At 40.5% G+C, this 23,220-nt stretch overlaps 1 protein-coding gene across 1 annotated transcript in view; it reads left to right on the top strand.

Annotated features, from left to right (window-relative positions):
• limch1b (LIM and calponin homology domains 1b) overlaps positions 1-15,594 on the top strand; it is an 83,694-nt gene extending 68,100 nt beyond the window's left edge. Inside the window, exons 16-24 of the mRNA XM_056232540.1 lie at positions 5,128-5,220; positions 6,048-6,215; positions 6,294-6,376; positions 10,035-10,111; positions 11,236-11,314; positions 11,457-11,540; positions 11,833-11,941; positions 14,958-15,060; positions 15,242-15,594. Coding sequence (XP_056088515.1) covers positions 5,128-5,220; positions 6,048-6,215; positions 6,294-6,376; positions 10,035-10,111; positions 11,236-11,314; positions 11,457-11,540; positions 11,833-11,941; positions 14,958-15,060; positions 15,242-15,267 — 822 coding nt within the window. The 3' untranslated portion in view covers positions 15,268-15,594. The remainder of the gene's footprint in view (positions 1-5,127; positions 5,221-6,047; positions 6,216-6,293; positions 6,377-10,034; positions 10,112-11,235; positions 11,315-11,456; positions 11,541-11,832; positions 11,942-14,957; positions 15,061-15,241) is intronic.
• The last annotated feature ends 7,626 nt before the right edge of the window (positions 15,595-23,220 follow it).

Raw genomic sequence — 23,220 nt, 5'->3', positions numbered from 1 at the left:
TCCAAAGATAGCAAGCCACAGTCCAAATGTAACAACTTAGAGACATGAAAAATATCTCGAATTAAAGCAATATTATCAAATATTGATCTACTAGGGACACAGTACGTCTGATCCGGATGGATAACCTGACCCAACACTCCAGTCAATCTGTTACTCAATGCCTTAGAAAGTATTTTATAATCACTGCAGAGAAGCGAGACAGGGCGCCAGTTCTTGATATCTGTAAGGTCCCCCTTTTTTGGAATTAGAGTGATCACCGCTCTTCGGCAACTCAATGGCAACCCGCCCTTCAACAAGCTGTCCTTCAGTACCTCCAGCAGATCTACACCCATTTCCAACCAAAAAGCCTTGTAGAAGTCAACTGGGATGCCATCCATTCCTGGGGCACTCCCAGACTTCATGGCTTGCAGGGCCTTATAGAGCTCATCCAGGGTCAGCACCCCTTCAAGCTCATCATTGGCTTCCTCTGACAGCTTTGGTAAGCTGTCAAGGAAAACGTTATCAACACCACACTCTGACTTAAGCTCGCTCCTATACAAATTTTTATAAAAATCAACTGCTCTTCCCCGAATACCGGCCGGATCTGTCAATAACACTCCATCTTCGGAGCGCAAACCATGAATAAACCGTTTCTGACCATTCTTTTTTTCCAGATTGAAAAAGTATTGGGATGGTGCATCCATCTGATCAATGCTTTGGAAACGTGAGCGGACCAGCGCCCCCTGTACTTTATGCCCCAGTAGATCAGCTAACTGAGCTTTCTTCCTTGAACAGGCTTCTAAATAATGTGTCTTGCCAGTAGATTGTGCCAGATTTTGAGATTCAATTATCTCTCCCTCTAAAAGCTCTAAAGAACGAGTCAACTCCTTAGTAACGTTGTGAGTATACTGTTGGGTAAACTGCCTTATTTGGATCTTACCAACATCCCACCACTGTTGCAATGAATAAAAAGAAGACCTCTTTGTTCTGTGAACATCCCAGAAGTACTTAAATGACTCCTTAAAAAAATTATCACTTAACAAATTAGTATTAAAATGCCAGTATGCGCTTTTTGGTTTTATTGAGCTCAAAATAAGCTTACAGTGCACCATACTGTGATCCGAAAAACTTACTGGTGTTATATAACATTTATTTAAAATACTAAGATGGTGATTAAAACTGTAAACTCTGTCTAGCCTAGCTAAAGACATAACCTTATCACGTGTGTGAACCCAAGTGTACTGTCTCTCATTACCATTTAAAGATCTCCAAATATCACATAAATCATACTTTTTGATAATTTGAATTAAACGTTTACGCGAAGCCAAATGAGGCTCAATGTGATTCCGATCTAGATTATGCTCAGTACAATTGAAATCACCACCAAGGAACAAGAAGTCTTCAGAACAACAGTTATGTAGAGTTGCACATAGTATGTCTAAAAAAGACATTCTTTCAACAGGAGCAGTTGGAACATATACACAAATAAAAATAAACACATAGCTTTCAACAACAGCTCTCACTTTTAAAAGCCTACCTTTTATTATCTCATCAACATCATAAGATATGGGACTAAAATTCTTTGCAAATAAAATGGCTACTCCCCCACTTATTGAAGTGTAATGGCTTAACACAGGGATGCCATCAAACTCCCTTGCCCAGTCAGAAGCATTTTTTAAGTCGCTATGAGTTTCTTGTAATAAAACAACATCAATATTTTTTTGCTTCATTACTTCATATATTGTAGCTCTTTTTCCAGAAGCTCTTGCCCCATTAACATTCAAAGTAGCTACATGAACTTCACTCATAAATAAAAATAAGGAAAAGAAAAACCACCCAAAACGCCACAGAACATCAGCCATTCTTTTTTTTAAATTAACTGACATCGTTGATTAAAGCAGTATTGAGACTCCTCACAATTTTCTTAAGTCTATAGACTTCTTTATTAGAAAAGCAACTCTCTGCCATTAAGCTTTTTGCCTTTTCAGCGAACTGTTTAACATCAGGAAAATATTCCTTCACGCGCACTCCTCTTTTATTTTTTGTTGATCTGAGGAATAACTTAATATCCTCAAGTTCATAATCCCGACCACTAAACTCCCCCTGAGAAAGTGTCACACTGGAGTCAGAAGACCCACCATCACTTTCTGTATCTTGATCCATGCTTTCTTGCATTTCACTCGTTTTACTTATTTTGGCATCAACCATTTTATCAATTATCTTCCTTTTATTGGAAGGTATTTTAAAAAAATGTTCTTTCTCCACACCATCCTTTACACATTCGTCTTGCAAAATCACTGCATTACTCTCACTTTCTATTTGCTCAACATGTTGATCTTCAGAAACCGGTGCTACACTCGGTAAATCTTCAACACTAGCCTCTAAAAGTATTTTAGTGGGCACCGTGTCCGACACCGAGTGCTCACAGCGCAGTGAAGTCGACGCAACAACACTCTCACCGGGAACACCCGCAGCCGCCACCCCCCCAACTAAATCAGTGTCAGCAACACCATCCGCGCCACCATCGCCTTCAATACTCCCATTCACTGCGTTTACTTCCTTTTCTGCAACCTTGTCAAGACAATTACGAACTAAATGTCCAGATTTACCGCAACCAAAACACTTTGATTTCGCGGTGGTGACAAAAATTACATAATCAAAGTTGTCAATTCGAAAATTGAGTGTCATGTCTAACTCTACATCGTCCTGAATAATCATATAAACGAAACGCCTGAACGAAACAATGTGTTTCAACAACGGTGAACCGCTATTAATTGGGATCTTCTTGATCGGAGATACCAATTTTCCATAACGAGATAAAGACTGTGTCAAAATTTCATCGCTTACGAACGGTGGAACATTCGACAAAGTGACTCTCTTGGCGGGCAATGAAAGGGGAAGAACAGAGACAAAATCACCACCAATGACTATTCCGTGTTCGACTACTTCATTGACTTTATCTACGCTATTGAGAAACACCACAACAGCACTATTCATTCTGGAGGCGGATAACACGCTCCCATGCCCAACAACCTCACCAATGGCAAGGCAACATTCCTCCACACTCACCGCGGCGGCTACATTAACCGCATTACGCCGCGTGAGTGAACTCAAAACCTGCACGCGTGGGGCCGACATGCTTCCCAACTAAGTGGATAGCAAGCGGCCCAACAAACTAATCAATAGAAAAGACCAGAAAAACCAGCAAGGGAAAAAATAGAAAATGACAAATTCACTCACAAGCTCTCCAGCCACGCTCACACTCGGTCAACTCGCACCCAGACACACCGGAAGTGAGAGAGAGAGAGAGAGAGAGAGAGAGAGAGAGAGAGAGAGAGAGAGAGAGAGAGAGAGAGAGAGAGGAGAGAGAGGAGAGAGAGAGTGTGTGTGTGTGTGTGTGTGAGAGAGAGAGAGAGAGAGAGAGAGAGCGAGAGAGAGAGAGAGAGAGAGAGAGAGAGAGAGAGAGCGAGAGAGAGAGAGAGAGAGAGAGAGAGAGAGAGTGTGTGTGTGTGTGTGTGTGAGAGAGAGAGAGAGAGAGAGAGAGAGGAGAGAGAGAGTGTGTGTGTGTGTGTGTGTGTGAGAGAGGAGAGAGAGAGAGAGAGAGAGAGCGAGAGAGAGAGAGAGAGAGAGAGAGAGAGAGAGAGCGAGAGAGAGAGAGAGAGAGAGAGAGAGAGAGAGAGAGAGAGAGTGTGTGTGTGTGTGTGTGCAGGGGGAATGATTGCCTGTTTGAGAAAATAGCTTTTCACTGCAGATGTCAAGATATTTAAACGCACAATAACACATATATTTACTGCTTAGAATGTTGTTGTTGTTGTTGTTTTAAATAGAGATCATATTTTCAAGTGTTACATATTTTTTGGGTGTCAATATTTTTTTGTCTTGTCAGTCTTTTCAAACAATAAAAAAAAAAAATCAAAGACGTAATTGATTGTGCCTTTAAAATGTTGTCTTTTGGCTGCCTAGTGGACTTTTTGAATCCCAAGCAGTTTACCTTAACCTTGTTTACTCTATACCGATGTAAAAGAGCTTAATAATGATATAAAGAAGACACGGCTTTAATAGGTACATTATGTAAGAATTTTGTATAAAAATATCCAAAAACCACTTGCACAGTGTTATATATTTCTTTAAATTGAGTACTTACATTATCCTGAATGTTTCCAAGAATTTGTCAATTCAGAGAAATTCACAATTTTAAACAGTGTTCATCCCTGTTCCCTGTCGCCTGTCACTGACGTAATATCCGCATTAGCCCTGGTTTCCACTCGTACTGCCTAGTAACCATGGCGACAGACGTGGACAACTGCGTTACGTCTAGCGGGACGCTTACGCTGTTGTTGTTTTGTTCAAACATTATGGACCATGGCAAGCAGACTTTGGGACAAAAGTAGAAATAAAACGAGGATCAATATCAGCGTGGCGTTTTCGAGATGCCGAGATCTCCACGTTCGTGACAAACTTCGACTCGACAGAGACGCCGCTCTTGCATGTACTTTATTTGACAGGTGAGCAAATGTACATAAAACATATCAATGTTATATAGCTCAACATGATGAAATGTTAGAATATGATCAGTATGTTATTCTAATGTTGATTCAGCTTACTGCTAGTCTCATACAGACAAACTAACACATAGAATAGAATATAACTTTATAACATTATAACTCACTCAAGTGCAGTTTAGTATGATAGTGTAGAGCAAGTGAAACAGCGCTGCGTTACCTCACAAGTTTCATTCGTCTAATAAACCTGTGTGACTACGTTAGTAATTCAGCACTTGCTTGTAGTTCGGTAGAATGAAATGTCCTTATTCCTTTATATCCGCGGGACTCGCGTGTGGCGCTGATATCTGTCTCTCATTAGCAATCGCGCCCTGCTTCATAACACAGTCATGATAAAAACATGAATGTTTTCACTCATTCATAAACATTATTAGATCTATCAGCATGATGACAAGTTCCATGATTCCGCTTATCACTGCGTCATCAACCTAAGCCTTTGTTATTGTAAGGGGTTAGCGACCCCTAACGGCGAAAAAATTACATATTGTAGCTTTAAAGAGCCATTTGGAGTTTCAAGTGTTAGAGGGTCTCCTAAGGCATTTGTAGATTCTGCATTAATGGATGAAATGCATGTGTGTGATCACAGGAGAAATATCGGCGTGAACAGGAGAAGTTGAAGCAGGAATGGGAGCAGGCGCAGAAGGAAGTGGAAGAGGAGGAGAGGCGGTACCATGAGGAGGTGAAGTTTCTCTCTTTACAGGTCTTGAAGTTTGCACATCTCCCATTGACTGACATTGTTACAATATTTACTACCATTCAAAATGTTACCGATAGCACTGATGGCATTGTAATATTTGCATACTGAATTGATATTGGTACTTCCTTACTTTTTTTCACATACTTAAAGGGCACCTATTATGCTTTTTCAGATATGACCTTTCATGCAGTGTGTCATAGAGCTGTTTGTGAATGTAAAAGGTCTGTAAAGTTTTAAAAATAAAAGTTCAGATAAATAAAATTGTTGTCTCCCAAAAGAAAAAAATTATTCTGAACTGTCTGAAACGAGTCGTCAGTAATTCCAGTCTCACTTCTGTTATATAACTGCATAAAATTATAACACATTTGCATAATACCAGTCTATGGTCTTCATTGGCTAAACAGCGTCTCTTTGCTCCGCCCTCTGTACACTGTAGTGTATCTGAGACTGGAAGAGTTTGGTTTGTGTTGTTCAAGTCGAGAAGACTCTGTTTTCTGCTGCCAAAGTAAATCCACTTTGATGAGATTGTTACGGTAAAACCCACGCCACCGTTACTGTTCGTATCACAGTGTATCAAGAGCTGAGATTCAGATATGATAATGAGCTTTTTTGACCAATCACAACAAACTGGGCCATCTGACCCATCAGAGCAGAATAGACCAATCACAGCAGACTGAGACATCTGACCAATCAGAGCAGAGTAGATCAATAGATGAATCTGATCATCACACCACTGAATAATCAAAAGTTGCGCTACTTGTTGGCTCATAGAAGCTTTGCCAGTGATTGTGTTTGTGTGGTCGATACAGGAGAGGAAGATTCTGGAGGAGACCGTGACCCCGCTGACCCCCCTGTCCCCTCTGACCCCTGTGACCCCTCACTCACCGACGGCACTGTCAGTCCTTCCCAAAACACAAAACACTTTGCACTCCCAGCCCGAGCGGGAACACAGGCTGGGGCCAGTGGAGAACCAGACGGTGAGACTTCAATGAATGACGTTAAATGAAGAGCTTAATGTGTGTGTAGATGACACTGACTGTGTTCTCCTCCAGCAGAGCTCTGAGACCTGCAGACAAGGGGAAAACGGCATCGGTGAAGCAGCGCAGACACACACACAGAGTTTACAGATGACAGTAAGGTCTGGGACAACAACTCCAGCAGTCAACTAGAAGAAAAAGTTCACCCAAAAATGTTCATTCTGCCATTATTTGTCATTCCACACCTTCAAGCTGTTACTTTTTTTCTACACAGCAAAATCATTAATTAATGATAATTAAGTGATTTAGTGATGATTGAGCATTAGTGATGAACACCTGCTGTTAACAAGCAGAATCACTGAAAGAAAGAGAAACAACAAGAACAGAAAAAGAGAAACACAAGAACTACAACTGACTTCAACCACAGCCTTAGATGAAATCAGCTGAAGATAAAAGAGGACATTAACATTTTTTTGATCATATTCAGTGAAATCGACACTATAATCTGACAGAACAACATAAATAAAGTGGTTTTAGAAAAAAACCCGAGCTTCTAACTCCACCTGGAGCGTGTTATTTGTTTTGCAAAAATCCACCGCTCCCGGATCATCGGGTCCAATCAGCGCAGGGGTGTGTGAGATCTGACTGCCAATCACAGATCGGGCACACGCCACCCCTCGCGCACGCTACAATCACGGGCACACGCCTGAAGCTCGCGGAAGTTCGCGCAGTAACGAAGAGTGATGGCGGATGTATCTCGCTTTCAAAACACTAACAAATCGAGTAAGCTCATTTAGAGTATAAATGACGTTAGCAATTGCAATCTATCGGTAGATTAGCCAGGATACCTCCAAATACTCCATGGTGTTGATGGATGCTGATGAGACGGGCGCGTTCACAGATAACCTGGTGCACACACACTGACGAGCACGAACTCGGGGGGAGGGTATACGTTGATAGTGGGGGAGGGGCATGAGAGTTGTAAACATTAAAAATTTTGCCTAAATCCACTCAATCTGCCAGACTTGCCGACTGCAGCTTTAAATCCCTCAAGATCTCAGCAGAGGAGGATTAAACAACTCCACAAACAGCATTACCAGCTTCACTTATTACTAACCAGTTTGACTTTATTTCTGTCATTCATCTGCTGAAGTTCTTTTTGAGAATTGACAGAGCTTTAAATATTGATGTTTTGTTGAAAATGTTTGGTTTCAGAATGCTGATAGCGCACCGCAGGTCATGTGACAAGAGCCAACGAATCAGCTTCACCCTTTCAGTAACAACATTGAAAGCTCAATCAACATGAAAGTTAGGGTGCACCCAAACACTACAGGGTTTTTTCTCTTCTCTGTAAATAAATCTTGTAGCAGAGCTACAGCAAGAGTTTTTTGGTGGTGGAAATCCATTACAGAAACTTCCTCGTCGTGTGGAGAGCACAGATCGTGGTTGCATAGCATCGACAGACGCCACGGGAGCGCAAGCGCTTTGGAAAGAAGGAGTACCCTTCCACGCATTTTTAAACGCAATATGTGAACAGCCCCTAAAAGTTCATATTCATATTAATATTCATTCTTTGTTGTCCTCGATAGAGGAAATTTGTTTTCACAGACTGTACCAGGAGCAACACTCAACACGCATAACATGCACATACCACACAGTTTAGTTATCATGATGTGGCGTTGAATCGCATTGAAGGCGGAGCTGAAGTCTATAAAGAGAATCCAGGCATAATGGCCGGGAGAATCCAGATGTTGGAGGAGAGTATGAAGGAGGCATGCAACTGCATCCTCTGTTCCTCTTTTGGCCTTGTAGGCAAACTGGAAAGGATCCAGCTGTGGGCAGACAACCGGAAGGATAGTGTTTAGTACCAGTTTCTCAAGGCATTTTGCTATTATGGAAGTAAGTGTTACTGGTCTGTAATGATTCAATTCAGAGGGGCGAGGTCTTTAGGGGACAGGGATGATGGTGGCTGTTTTCCAGAGGGTGGGGACAGTTGCTGTCTGTAGTGACTCTTTGAAGAGTGAATGGAGAACAGGAGATAGCTCCAAGGCACAGTTCTCGAGCAGCCTCCCAGTGATCCCATCTGGGCCAGGGGCCTTGCCAGTATAGCACCTCCTGAGCTGCTGATGGACGTCTCCCACCGTTAAGGGGTCAAAGTGTGGCTGTTCAGGGGTGGGTATGCTCCTGAGCAGTCTTTCACAGTCAGTGGTACAATTCACGGTGTCAAACCTGGCATAAAATTTGTTCAGGTCTCTGGTGAACGAGCTGAGATCAGTAGATGTAGGAATGCTGGCTTTCGAAGTGGTTCCAGAGAGTGTTTTCACCTTCTGAAAGGCCTGTCTGGTGTTCATGCTACTGAAATCCTTTTCTAATTTGTCTTTATATGCAAGTTTTGCCTTTTTGATTTCATTTTTCACAGAGCGGTTAATTTCTCTCAGTGAAAGCCAGTCTTTGTGATTAAATGCTTGTTGTTTCTTCTTGAGTGTGAGTTTTATTTGGCCGGTCATCCATGGTCTCGAGTTGGGATAACTTTTAACAGTTTTGACTGGAATGCTGTTGCCATGCAAAACTTGATGTAATCGGTTATTATCTCCGTTTATATATCCAGGTCACCATCAAAAATACTCCAGTCTGTACATGCAAATGACCCCTGGAGTTGTGCAGTTGTGTCCTCCGTCCACTGGGTGATGCTGTAGGTAGCTGGCTTTTCTCTCTTCAGCATTTGTCTATATTGCGGGAGCAAAAAGACGATGTTGTGATCCGCAGAGCATAGTGGGGGCATTGTTTATGTTCCCGTAGCACAAATCCAACACATTATCTTTTCTTGTGGGGAAATCAACATACTGCTTAAAGAATGGGAGGACACTGTCCAGTTTGCAGCTATTAAAATCCCCCAAAAATAAACGCCGGAATTCTGGGCTGCTAGCTGGTGTTAACACCAGGCGGAATATAAACACAGCTGATAACCAGCGTGGGAAATTCCCGAGGGAGATAGTAGGGGCGAAGCGAAAGAGTCAGCATTTCAATGTCAGGTGTGCAGACCCTATCATGGATCTTGACACCTCCGCCCCTTTCCTTACCGGAGGTGTGCAGACCCTATCATGGATCTTGACACCTCCGCCCCTTTCCTTACCGGAGGTGTGCAGACCCTATCATGGATCTTGACACCTCCGCCCCTTTCCTTACCGGAATCACTCGTCCGGTCCGCTCGAATGAGGGTGAAGTTATCTGGAATGGAGTCCTTCAGCCACGTCTCGGACAGCGCGATGATGCAGGCCTCCCGAAAAGATTTCTCCACTTGGCATCTGGCATGTAGGATGTCCATCTTATTCCGGAGAGATTACATTAGCCATCACAACTGAAGGAAGGGGGGGGGGGGGATTTCTGAGATTTTGGATGAGTGAGATTGGTGTGTTTTGTTATTGCTGGAGTCTCTGAAGCTTGTGTAAAGGCTCCGCCCTCTTCTGAACGGAGCTCATTTGCATTTAATTGGACACACACAAAATCTGAGCCGTTTTGTTCACACCCAAAAAGGAGCAAATTTGATAAGCTATAATAAATGATCTAGGGGGATTTTGAGCTGAAATTTCACAGACACATTCTGGTGACACCATAGATTTATATTACATTTTGTGAAAAGGGGCATAATATGTCACCTTTAATGGAAAAGAGCCACATGAAGATTTTGTGTTGCATGGAAAAATAACAGTATATGGGTTTGGAACAATATGAAGAATTTTTGAGTGAACTTAAACATTTAAAAAAGTTTTCAAACTCATCATTATAACTAAAGATCTTGTTTTGTGTATGTTTCCACAGCAGTTCTCCTCAGCCAGGCTGTGTGTCGGTGGGTCCGAGAGGACGAGGGCGAGGGGAGCCACTGCAGTCTCCACAGGGTGAGATTTTTAGTCCAAGTTTCTGTGTGGTCTGGTTGAAGTACACAGTGTTGCTAAACTAGCATAGTTAATATACAAAATTACAATACTTGTTTCATCAGTTCATTTTAATCAGATATGCATTTTTTATGGGTACATTAATAAATGTGAATGGAATAGAACTATTTCCATCTTGGATTATTTTGTTCACTGAGCTTGTCCCAGTGCATTATGGGATTACTTTCTCATTTAAGGAATTGAGCCAAAATAAGATCTTAACTGGCTGGAAAAGGCTTTGTGTCGAGAGTGTGCCTGCGATGACTTCAGATGCCATCTAGATAGATGACTAACTAGGTTTTCTAAAAAATCAGTAACTGAATATGTGTTAATCTTTCAAATAAATGATCAATTTCACTGAACCCTCTGGTGGTCTTTGGTCATTTTATACCAAAAAATGTTATGTTTAAAATGTACTACTTTATCTGGATTTTCTGAAACTTGGTGACTTTTATGACACTTGCTATATGAAAAAAAAAAATATCATGAACATGATTCAAAACAGCCAAATGGTTTAAACAATAGTCTGCCATTGAAAATACAGAGCAATTTTGTGGAGTAAAATCTACAATTGGGCTACAGCAGTCATTGATAATATGTAAACATACAGTACATCTCCAAATGCAATACACAGCTCTCTATGTATATTAATATAGGACTATACAGGCATCTAGTGGTGACATCATGATATTACATGAGATTTCCTTCATTTCTCCCATCAAATGCCTTCAATCAGCCTTCCATGCAGTGGATTTTAAATACCTTTGCTCTATTTTTAACCTAATGAAATTATTTGGGGGGGAAAAGTATTATTTGAAAATAATATTAAATGTTTTTTAGTCAACTTTTTTATAGACATAAATTTTGCCTAATTTAGTGGTGAACATAAACATATTAAATATTATCGAAACTAAATATATAGTACATTCATTTAATTTAAGAAAAAAATAATCGGCTGTCATAACAGGCCGAAGACAATAAGCACAACACCACGAGAATCACAATGATCCTCATCCAGTTGAGGCTGCAGTGTGTTATGAAAACGGTTTGTTTCTGTACTTGTCTATGGTTTGTTTGATATTTTACAGATACACCACTGGGCAATAGAGAGCAGAACGAGACCTGGAATAAGAATACATCACAACCAAAACCTGGTGGACGCAAGAGGTGTGTGTGTGTGTGTGTGTGTGTAAATTATTTTATGTTTGTGATTTTGTTGAATTCATCCTCATGGCTGAAGCGTAGTGATTCCGAGCGTGTGTGTGTGTGAGATGAGGGCTGAACACTGCATGTGACTCTTCATCCTCAGGTCTGACTCTATAGAGAACATTGGGCCAAATCCATCATCCTCACCTTCATTCACAGACACACAAACACCTCCATCACCAAACAGGTACAGCACAGTTTCTCTGACCTGAGCCAAATACACGAGTCAAATGATCACTTGTTTCTCCCCAGCCCAGATCAGATTGTAAGTGAAATCATTATATAATATGATCATATCAACAATATAGAAAGGCCCATTCTGCTCTGCAAATATCAGCATGGATAAACCCATTTAAGTCGACCACTAGTTTTGATGCTGCCATCTTTGATTATTGACAACAGTCCTGTTGTTATTGAATGACTTTAGATGATAAGTTTGCTCTTGTTGTGTGTGTGTGTGTGTGTGTGTGTGTGTGTAGGTCTGTCAGTGGGAAGAAACTGTGTTCAAGTTGTGGACACCCACTTGGCAAAGGTGCCGCCATGATCATAGAGACTCTCAGCCTTTACTTCCACATTCAGTGCTTTAAGGTATGAGTACGCAAAACAACTGGAAAAGTACAGATATTGTTATCACACCAACGACGATAACTTTAACTATAAAGTTTTAATAGTTGTTTTAACTCCAAGAGAATAGTAGAGTCCACGGCACAGATATAACGATAACGACACTGGAATCACTTTCAGAATGATGTTTTTCCAGCTAATGACCGATAAAACATCGACTGCCAATCAGAATCCATCCTGCTTTAAAGCGACAGACGACAAATCTGCAGTATTCTTATAATACACAAAACAGTACTGTTATAGTTCGTTATCATAATGGTTATCTTTCTTGGTGTGAACAGACCTTAAGATCTATTAGAGATCTTGGGATGAATATTCTGGATCCTACAATGTGTAAAGATTATCCATAATAGTGGAAAATATCATTAATTTAAGATTTTCCAGGTGGACCATCAGGATTTCTGGCTCATTTTAGACCAGTGGTTCCCAAACCTGTCCTGGCGACCCACCAACACTGCACGTTTTCTCTGTCTCCCTCCCTAATCAAACACACCTGATTCAACTCATCAGCTCATTAACCCATGTGATAATGAGCTGATGAGTTGACACCTTTTTATGGCTACTTCGGCTAATATCATTGGTGATCTGAGGGTTACAGTGTTGGCTTCCCCCCCGAGACCACCTCCTCGGGCCCAACACTCACGCAGAAAACCGCAGGCCCTTCACAAGCTCCCGTTCAAGATGCTAACGCAGAAACACATTTTTGAATGCGTTTCCCCGAGATTGGTTTGCAGCAATCGACCTGTCCAGTCGGTGTTGAACTGCTTGAACTCGTTAAAACGCAGAATAGCGGCCCCAATGAAACTTTTTCAGAGGCTCCTGGGGCATACGGCATCCTCAGCCACAGCAATGCCGCTCGGGTTGCTTCATATGAGCCCGCTTCAGCACTGGCTTCATGGCCGGGTCCTGAGATGGGCTTGTCAGAGTGGCACGCACCGGGTGCCCGTCACCCCGGATTGTCGCCAAACTGGTCTGCCATGTACTGGTCTGCAAGGACAGCACTGCGACTGTAGCATACATCAACCGACAAGGTGGTCTACGCTCCCGCCGCATGTAGCAAATCACCCGCCATCTCCTCCTATGGAGTCAGAAGCATCTGAGGTCGCTTTGTGCCATTCACATCCCAGGCGTTCTCACTCGTGCAGCCGACGAGTTCTCGCGACAGCCTACGGTTCCATGAGAGTGGCGACTCCATCCCCAGGTGCCCCCGCTTTGGGGGCCGCACAGGTAGATCCGTTTGCTTCCCCGGACACATCGCATTACCAGTTGTTCTTCTCCCTGACCAACGAAACCCTCAGCACAGATGCACCTGCACACAGCTGGCTCTGGGGCCTATGCAAGTATGCGTTTCCCCTAGTGAGCCTTCTTGCACAGAGCCTCCCTTGTGCAAAGTCAGGTAGGACGAGGAGCAGGTCCTGCTAGTTGCGCCCTATTGGCCCAACCGGACCTGGTTCCCAGTCCTCATGCTCCTCGCAACAGCCCCTCCCTGGTCCATTCCTGCATCCAAACCGCTGGAAACTCTATGTCTGGTCCCTGGACAGGACGCAGAGATTCTAGCTGACCTACCCCAGGCAGTGGTAGACACCAACACTTCCGCTAGAGCCTCCTTGACGAGGCGTCTCTTTGCGTTGAAGTGTAACCCTGTTTGTTGAGTGGTGCTCTTCCCACCGGGAAGACCCCCAAAAACGCCCAATCAGTGTTGTGCTTTCCTTCCTGCAAGATGGTTTGGAGCGAAGGCTGTCTCCCTCCACCCTCAAAGTGAATGTCGCCACTATTGCCCCGCATCATGATGCAGTTGAAGGTAAGTCGTTGGGAAAGCATGACCTGATCATCAGGTTCCTGAGGGGAGCGACGAGACTGAATCCGCCTCTTCCTCCCTATAAGACCCTCTTGGGACTTGGTTCTGGTGCTCCAAGCAGAAGTTGGCCCAGTGGATAGTGGATGCTATTGTACCAATCCCAAGACGTGCCTTGCCCGTTCAGGTTGCGAGCACACTCAACTAGAAGTGTTGCTTCCTCCAGGGCGCTGGCTCAAGGCGCCTCGCTGACAGACATTTGTAGAGCTGCAGGCTGGGCGACACCCAACACGTTTGCTAGATTCTATAGTCTTCGTGTAGAGCCGGTGTCCTCCCGTATACTTGCCCTAAGTGGCTAGTAGCGCGGGGAACCCGCTCAAGTGTCGGCTTACTATGCCATTCTCGGCTGGTGGGCCAGATACATGCGTATTTTGCTCCAGCAAGTTATCCGTAAACGTCTAACCCTGTTGAGTTACTCCATCACCCCTGCGGCAGTCAGACGTTGTGGAGCATCTGATGCCAGGCCTACACGCGTATGCTTTGAGGAACCTGTGTTAGGCTGGGTCCCATATGTAGCATTCCCTGCGGCGACCCCATATGTGTTTTCTTACGTGGTACGGCTACTCTGTCGGCTAGCCAGTGTCTTTCCCTTGGCAGAGCCCGCTCTGCCATCTCTGCCGGTGCGCTTCCCCCCTAGACTTAGGCTGGAACCACCCCAGAGACTTCCATATGTTGTACTACCCTACTTGGCTAGTCCAGATGTGTATTCTCCACATGTTACCTCCCTCCGGGCAGCATGTGGCTTCCGCAGCGTTCCCCAGCAGGGCCAGCAGCGTGGCATTTGGAGTAGGGATCCCATTTCTGTCGGTCTCCTCCGACGTACGTCCCCGTTCCCTCCTTCAGGGAACGAGGGTTACCATACGTAACCGAAACATTTTCTATGTGAATATATAGTAAAGTGTAATTTATTCCTGTGATCAAAGCTATCAGTATCATTACTCCAGTCTTCAGTGTCACATGATCCTTCAGAAATCATTCTCAATGTATTCCTTTATAAAGGAAGTGATGACATTTGAAGGTTGAAAATAACAGATTGCTGGATGGAGCAGGTTGAAGCAATGAGAACATTTTCTTTATAGTGTTTGTGTGTGTTTTCACCCTCTGAAGTGTTTTTCTCTCTGTCAGTGTGGGATCTGTAAGGGCCAGCTGGGCGACACCAGCACAGGAACAGATGTGCGGATCAGGAACGGTCTGCTCAACTGCCATCAGTGCTATATCCGCTCCCGCTGTGAGTTACACACGCTCGCTTCACTCTTTCTCTCCATCCATTCTGACATCCCTTCAGTGTAGCAGATGAGGAAAAGTCATGACGTATCCTCAAATACATGATAAATATATGATGTATTGCATTTAGAGTTCAGATCATTGTCAATGTCTCATTATCCTTTTCTCTTCCTCTTGTCTTTTAGCTGCTGGTCAGCCCACCACCCTATGAACTCATTGATTGTAGGAGCAAAATAAATCTACCCATAATTCTCTCGCCCACAATCTTCACGTATGTGAACAAGCACTGAAGCACATTTAAAATCAAACCACTTCAACGTCTTCAAGTTGGGTCTCTTTTTCAACACGGCTGCAGTGAAAACTACGCTTCTGGCTGAACTGACAGTGTTTTAAGTGAAAAGTGCGTTCTCTTGATGACATATGGACGATTGGAGTCACCTATAGATCATTAACACTAATGAGGAAAGGAGCTGAATTCCTGCAATGACTCCACTTCACTTTAAATTTGTCTGAATCCATTCATCCTCATGCTGCAAACGTATCTTAAAATCTTTCTTACATCGGAGTATTCTTGTAAATCTGGCTTGATTTGCTATTCGACTACAGCTGAGCATTCAGAGTGATGGCTTTTCAATAGTTATTTTTCTGTCTGGATTAAAACACCAAATCTGTCCAAGCTATCACGAGAATTCCTGTGTGTTAAATATAAAGTTATATTGTCTTTATTTTCAAAGCATAACATGTTAGCATTCATAGTGCCTCGTGATAAAAGAAAGCCTGTAATCATGGGAACACAGTCACTGTAATCATTCTATGAACTATATGGAGGAAAGTATGTATTTTTATACATAAAAAGTACATTTGAGCTGATAACAATGCAAATGCATGTGAACTGACTGCTGGTTAAGACAACAGACATATTCATACATTGATGCTTTGGGAAGTTGTGCCTTAGGAGAGATGCGCCGTCTACGAGAAAGTGTTTGATGCAAAGACTGTTTCTACGCTCATATGAAAAATGGAATATATTTTTGCTCATTTATGATCTTATGGATCAAGTTGCACCTTGCTCTTTGAAATAATGGAGTGTTTGCCTAAATATCTCAGTTTTGCCCTTTTCACAGCACATTGTACATCTTTTTTCCTAGCAATAGTATTATGCAAAATTTAAATGTATGGCCAAAAGTACAATACTTTTCTGATTCCCCCCCCCCAATTTTTTTTTAGGAAAAATTATAACTATATAAGGAATAACTATTTTAGTTTAGTTTAATTTTGAAGATTGAACACATGGCAAAGCAATACAAATATAAAATGTTCATGAGCTACTCATCATAACACACTCACTGGCTAATGTAACTTGTGTTTTATACGGAGGCCCTTAAGGGACACAGGGATGAAAAATATGAGACGCGAGGAAAAATTATGTTAATGCTTTTCCGTTCTCTGGCAAATGTTTGTGTTGCCCCAAGAAACTTTGCATTCGCTCAAAAAATCTAGAGTTTTGGGGAAAGCAATAATTTGCGAGAGAACGCAGAAGCATTTAAATATATATGTCCCTTTAGTGGCTCCGTAGTTTTATGCCTACCAATGTTAGCACATCCCTAATGTGTGCCCGAACAGAAGGGTAAAATTAAGGCTTTTTGATTGTGGAAAACAGTAAATCTTTTAATCTTCTGTCATGATTTATTTAGCCTGCGTTTCTGTGCTTCGGGTCTGGTCGTGTATTTTATGTTTATTTCATCATAACTTTAGGTTGACACAGGGCCGAGGCGTTTGCCAGGCAAGTTATATGTTGTTTAGGAGGGAAATAGTTACCTTGGAAAATATATATTACATCTAAGGTATATTTATTGTGTTATTCAAATCCCAAATCTATACTATCCAAAAATAGATTAATTTGATGTTCAAATGCAATGGCTTTACAAAATACTGTATGTTTATAAATAAAATGTTGAAAAATGTAATCTAGTCTATATTTCTTTGTTTCTACAGCATGACATTTTTTTAATCAGATTGTAATAATGGTTAAAATAATATGCTTAATGTATCAATATAATGCAATTGCACCAAGTGCAAAAGAAAACAGGATCAAACTGACTAAAGTGCTTGATTTGAAGTTTGGTCTCGTGGCAGTCTTTGAGTTGTTATTTTAATGTAATTAATTATATAAAAATATATTGTTTATGCATCTGATGTAATCAAGCTGTTCATACTTTCTGTGAAAAAGGCTTTTCCTACCATCAGAGCAATTCAGGGGAAGTTTGCAGTAAATGTTCTCATTTTACCACCTACTCATATTGACCACTTCATACATTTACACATAGTCACCTGAAAACTCTCATAGCTTGTAAAAATGTATTAAATAACAGTATTTTTTAAGTCAAAGTTCCCAAATGACACCATTTTTTTTCTTAAAAAGAGTTTCAAGTAACTACTGTTAGATGTATATGTACTGAACATTTGTAAATGACTAGTATTTGCAATATTATTTCTTGTAGCAAGTCCTCTTTTTTTTTTACTGTTGAGAAATCTGTTGTGCTCAAAACTTCCTTAATTTGACCACACTTTCTCAATCAGTGGTCATCTCTGACTGTCCAGACTGTTGGGCAGTAATTCACCACTTACTGGACGAACGAAAAGTTACTGCACAACATTATTGGTTAAAGAGGGTTGTTGGTTCTCATGGTTCTTGTTATAGTTGTGTTAAATTATGACTGTGTGATGAAGACATTTCCAACATTATTTTTGTGGCAAAAGTATGCATCTCATATTCTCAGTATGGGATGAACTAGTACTGTGGTTACTTTACAATGGATAGCTTATCTATTTTTATATTTTTTTGAACTCAAAAGAAATGCTGGGAATTACTGTAAAATGTAAGAATTATTTTGTTAAATTGTTGTGATGGTTAATTGAATACTGTGCTCTTTGATATTTATCTGGGTGGATGAGAAAAGATCTTGATGGCCTCCAGCTTTTGCTCCCCTGATGGCAACGTACGTCACTTTATCATCAGACTAAACCTGAATAATTTACACAGATATAGTCAATGAACAGCAGGTATCAATACAGACATTGGAATACAGAGATTCATATTTCACTGAAAAAGAAAATGATCTGTTGTGACATTGGTCATGGAACAGAAATGAAGAAAAAAAGGACTAGGGACCTTAACTTACATTTACTTAAATAGTTAAAATGGTGTACAAATTCAGACTTTATGGCTATATTATTTCATTGTTGTTTACTGACATGAACATCAACAGTATGAGGAATGAAACTGCTGTTTGTCTTACAGACTGCAGGATCTGTCCTCTTATCTGCCTTCTGAACACAAATTTTAGGTTACTTGCGTAAACCAGTTTCTCTGATGAAATTAATGAGGTATCTCACTATTGGGAACCTCCTCAGGCGTTATCAATCCAAGCTCCAATAAGCTTAAGCAAAAGGAGTTTTAAATCAATACTGTCTATAGGCTCAAAAGGAGGCTGAGACAATGTGTTCTGGCCCACAGACAAATCTCACTGTGAAATCACAAATCAGTTAGCCTGGTTAAAACCAGACCATTCTCAGTTGTAACTGAGTTATGGTCTGGCAAAGCGTCATAGACAAATCATTTCCAGAGGGGCGTCACCATAGGTTAAATTGGGGCGGAGCGCACCGGAGCGCAGCTCAGCCTCCTCGGGTCCACAACACACCCTGCCGGAGCTCAGCTCCGTCTCCTTCAGCACCAAATATATAAATTTTGTTGAGTGTATATAATGAAAGTTATGAAATAATTGGCCAATATTAACTCGAATTTGGTGCTGCAATGATTCGCCCATCGCAACGATGACCTTCTCGTCTGAGCTGCTTCAGCCCTCACCCGCTCGTCAATGTCAAAATGCTTGAGTCCAATCAAAGCAAGTGGGATTTAGAAGCGCAAGCCGAGCACGAATTCCAACGCGACGCTTGTACGCTTCTCAGTCAGTTAACGGGCATACCGTGCGAGATAAGATGCAAGTAATCTAAACAGCTGTTTGTCGATAGAAGTTTTAAATGATCGACAGAAATACTCAGTTTGATCAAAGACCGTGGATACTATAAGCTCAATTTAACAACACAAGCACCCTATTAAATATATTGCCATTATTATTGTAATATATTTGTATAACGTTACCTCGAATGTGTTCGACTTTTCACTGTTTGTATCACTCCGCTTGTTCGTGTTTGCGCAACTTGCATCATTAAGCTGGAAGGCGGCGACAAGTGACTGTCTTTATGAGTGAACAATTGAACCATTGATTAAATGAACAGATTAGCTAGTCCAAAAAATATTGATTAACTTAGGAAAGAAAAGTAGCTAAATCTGATCTTTGATGCTCCTACTAATTGCTCATATGCCTCTGGGCACAGAATGATTGCATTGGCGTTTGTTTGAAATGTAACATCTACAAAAGAATCCTTGAATCATTTCTTATTTAAGGACATTCCCGTTTCGAATATGTGATTGTGTATTGTCAACAATATGCATAAACATTCTGCATTTCCATTTTATAGTGTGGATCACTCATTGCGACATTTAAACTGATTCTCATGTTAAAGAATCTGTTATCTGATAAAATAGGCCTACTTAATGCTGACCACTGACATGCTTTTAAAGCTACTGTTGTCTTTTTTTTTTTTTTGGCCTTCAAAACACCTTAAAATGGACATGTTGAGATCAGGAAAACCAAAATTTTCTTGGGGGGGCGTGCCCCCAAACCCCCCTAGCAAGATCATTTTTTGGACCTTTTATTTATAAAAACCCCCGTACGGCCCTGCGTGGCGGTGTGATTAAATCAAACAACTAATTGCCAAAGAAATTGGACCTGATTCTTTTAAATCGACATTTTTTCTTGTTTTAAAAAGATATTTGCCAAACAATATTTTCAAACATGTTCAATTTCATACATTTCCCGAGGGTGGAATCCGTTGCTGTCTGTTAACATTAAAGGTAAAAAATAATTTAAAATATATATATATATAAATATAGCTGCGAGCAGCGATTACGGGCCCAAGCCGGTGGCACCGCAACCCCGGTGCCTTTAGTTACCTAAAGGCACCGGGGTGGCGGTACCACCGGCTTTGGCCCTTCATCGCTGCTCGCAGCTATATTTATATATATATATATATATATATATATATATATATATATAAAGCCGGTGGCACCGCCACCCTGGTGCCTTTAGGGTTATTGTGCACGACGTGCAAAAACGTAACCCTGCTTTGACTGTCGAAAAGAAGTGTGCTGTAGAGCTTGTATCAGTGTGGGCTCTGCAAAAGTGTGCATTGAGGGCACATATCAACCACAAAGTATGCGAGAGCAACCTTCTGAAAGGTCAGGTCTACATCCAGGTCTACATCTGCCGTGTGTTTACATCATAGTAGTGAAGTTTGAAGCAATCAGGTGATTTCAAAGCTTTTTGAAAGTGACAGAATTCCTGCTGCCAGTTGGTGGCACTATAACCGGGGTGGCGGTGCCGCCGGCTTTGGCCCTTTCATCGCTGCTCGCAGCTATATTTATATATATACACACATAAAAACACACACACACACACACACACACATATATATATATATATATATATATATATATACATAAATATATATATATTGTTTTTTTAAGAGACAAGACAGAATATTACTTGCCTGATCTGATTAGAAAAATAGTGTTTGTGTGTGTGTGTGTGTGTGTGTGTGTGTGTGTGTGTGTGTGTGTGTGTGTGTGTGTGTGTGTTTGTGTGTGTGTGTGTGTGTGTGGCGTAATTGAACAATGTAGACATAAAAACATACTCCGTCCTTTTGTTCATACAGGACATTATTCAAACTGCAAAGTGTTTACTTATATTTGTGTACACTTGCAATAAAACACAACATTGTGCTTTTGTCAAGCTATAAACTCTTGTCAAACTGTAAACTACAACTGTCACCCAACCAAAATCTCTTACACACACACACACAGTTTAAAAGCAAAAAATATCAAACAATCCTATTTAAAAACAGTCTGTGGGAGCCATCTTTTGGACATTCATCATATCGCATTGGTTTTCATTTCTTGTCATCAAACAGAGCCCTAATCTGTTTATTTTTTCAGTTACACATTCTACATTGATTAAAAAAGAAAAATCAAATGTGTTTTTATTTTATACAGAAATAAATAATCTATCATTCAGATGAGAATAAAGTTAGTGTTAGTTCAAATTTTAAGGAAAACAAATATATGATCTGAAATATAGCACATTCATTTAAAATTCATTCAGGTTCAATTACCAAACATACAATCTTAATGTAATTTAAAGCAAACAATACATTTAAAATATATGGGTTGTATGACTATTTTTTAATATAAAAAGATATATATCCAAAAAGACAAGGCCTAAAGTTTAACAAGGGTTAAACTCTTATCACTGTAACAGACACAATCACACACACAATCATACACACACACACACAAGTCAAATCACTTACATTTTACATGCAATATTGACTTTTTTTCTGTTTCAGCAGCGAAAATAGTTAAACAAAGATCACAGCAGAACCATCGAGCATCTCACAGCAACGCGTTCTCATTACTGAATGATTCAGCATTTTGAACGAATCGGTTGACTCAAAGATTCAATGACCAATCAATCCATAAACATCTATCTCATTCATGAATGACTCAGTCGTTCAAACGAATGAATCAATGACTCGCTCATTAAGACGGTCGCCTGGCGACACCTAATGACGGTTTAGTGTTATGTTTAAAAGTATCATTCTTTCCAACGATTGTTAATTAACTCATATTTGAAACATAAGCTATATTTATATATATACATACATATACACACACATACACAAAAATAAAATAAAAACACATTTGAAACGTGTTTGCTTACTAAATTGTGAGCTGAACGAAAGTTGCAGCAAATATCAGCAACAGGAGTCAAATTTCATTAATCACGAGAGTGAAGAGCTGACTGAAAAGATGATGACGGAATAGGCTATTTTATGTAAAAACGCCTATTTAAGCGAATCTGTCATTGTACTCTTTTATTGTTGTGTTTTCCGTGAAAAATAATAGACTATTGAACTCACAATTCAAGCAATCGGCCCCCGAAATTGCACTAATTTTAGTGACACTAAAAAGTATGCGGCTGCAGTGGCATTCATAACGGTGCGCGTCCATGGCGACGAGCGAGCAGAACAGAGCGAACGTTTAGTTAATTTCTACTTCCATAGGAATTCATTCGAGCGCCACCATTTCAATGTCCGTGCGGACGTCCATATTATACTTTCGCTTTCAAGTTAGTGTTTTTAAACCCCCCAGCGGGAGGTTTACACAATTGGTTTACACAATCACACGTTGATTAACCGGTGGGAAAATATTCCCATAGTAACATCCCTAATATATAAATATATAAATTCAATAGGCCTACCTGATTTTGAACACAAGAGGGCAGTATAGCACTATATATGATTTGGATTATTATTATTTTTGACTAAACAACCATTCTGGCTGTTTTTAAACTTAAAAATAATTCTTAAATTGAAAAAAAGGAATAAAATGGGTTTAGTTCTAATATTTGTATAATTTTATATAAAAATAAATGGTGTATAATTACATTTTAGAAAGATATGAGACATGCCCTGATTCTTTTTTTGACATTATTGTCCTCGATCAGAGCCCTAATCTGTTTATTTTTTCAGTTACACATTCTACATTGATTAAAAAAGAAAAATCAAATGTGTTTTTATTTTATACAGAAATAAATAATCTATCATTCAGATGAGAATAAAGTTAGTGTTAGTTCAAATTTTAAGGAAAACAAATATATGATCTGAAATATAGCACATTCATTTATAATTCATTCAGGTTCAATTACCAAACATACAAATCTCAATGTAATTTAAAGCAAACAATACATTTAAAATACATGGGTTGTATGCTATTTTTTTTTATATAAAAAGATATATATCCAAAAAGACAAGGCCTAAACTTTAACAAGGGTTAAACAATCACTGTAACAGACACAATCACACACACACACACACACACACACACACGTCAAATCACTTACATTTTAGATGCAATATTGACTTTTTTTTCTGTTTCAGCAGCGAAAATAGTTAAACAAAGATCACAGCAGAACCATCGAGC

Source organism: Rhinichthys klamathensis, unplaced genomic scaffold, assembly GCF_029890125.1.
Source record: "Rhinichthys klamathensis goyatoka isolate OS25496 unplaced genomic scaffold, OSU_Roscu_1.1 h1tg000347l_1, whole genome shotgun sequence".
Classification (NCBI taxonomy): Eukaryota; Metazoa; Chordata; class Actinopteri; order Cypriniformes; family Leuciscidae; genus Rhinichthys; species Rhinichthys klamathensis.
The sequence above is the reverse complement of the archived record's forward strand: the minus strand, read 5'-3'. Positions and strand labels throughout refer to the sequence as shown.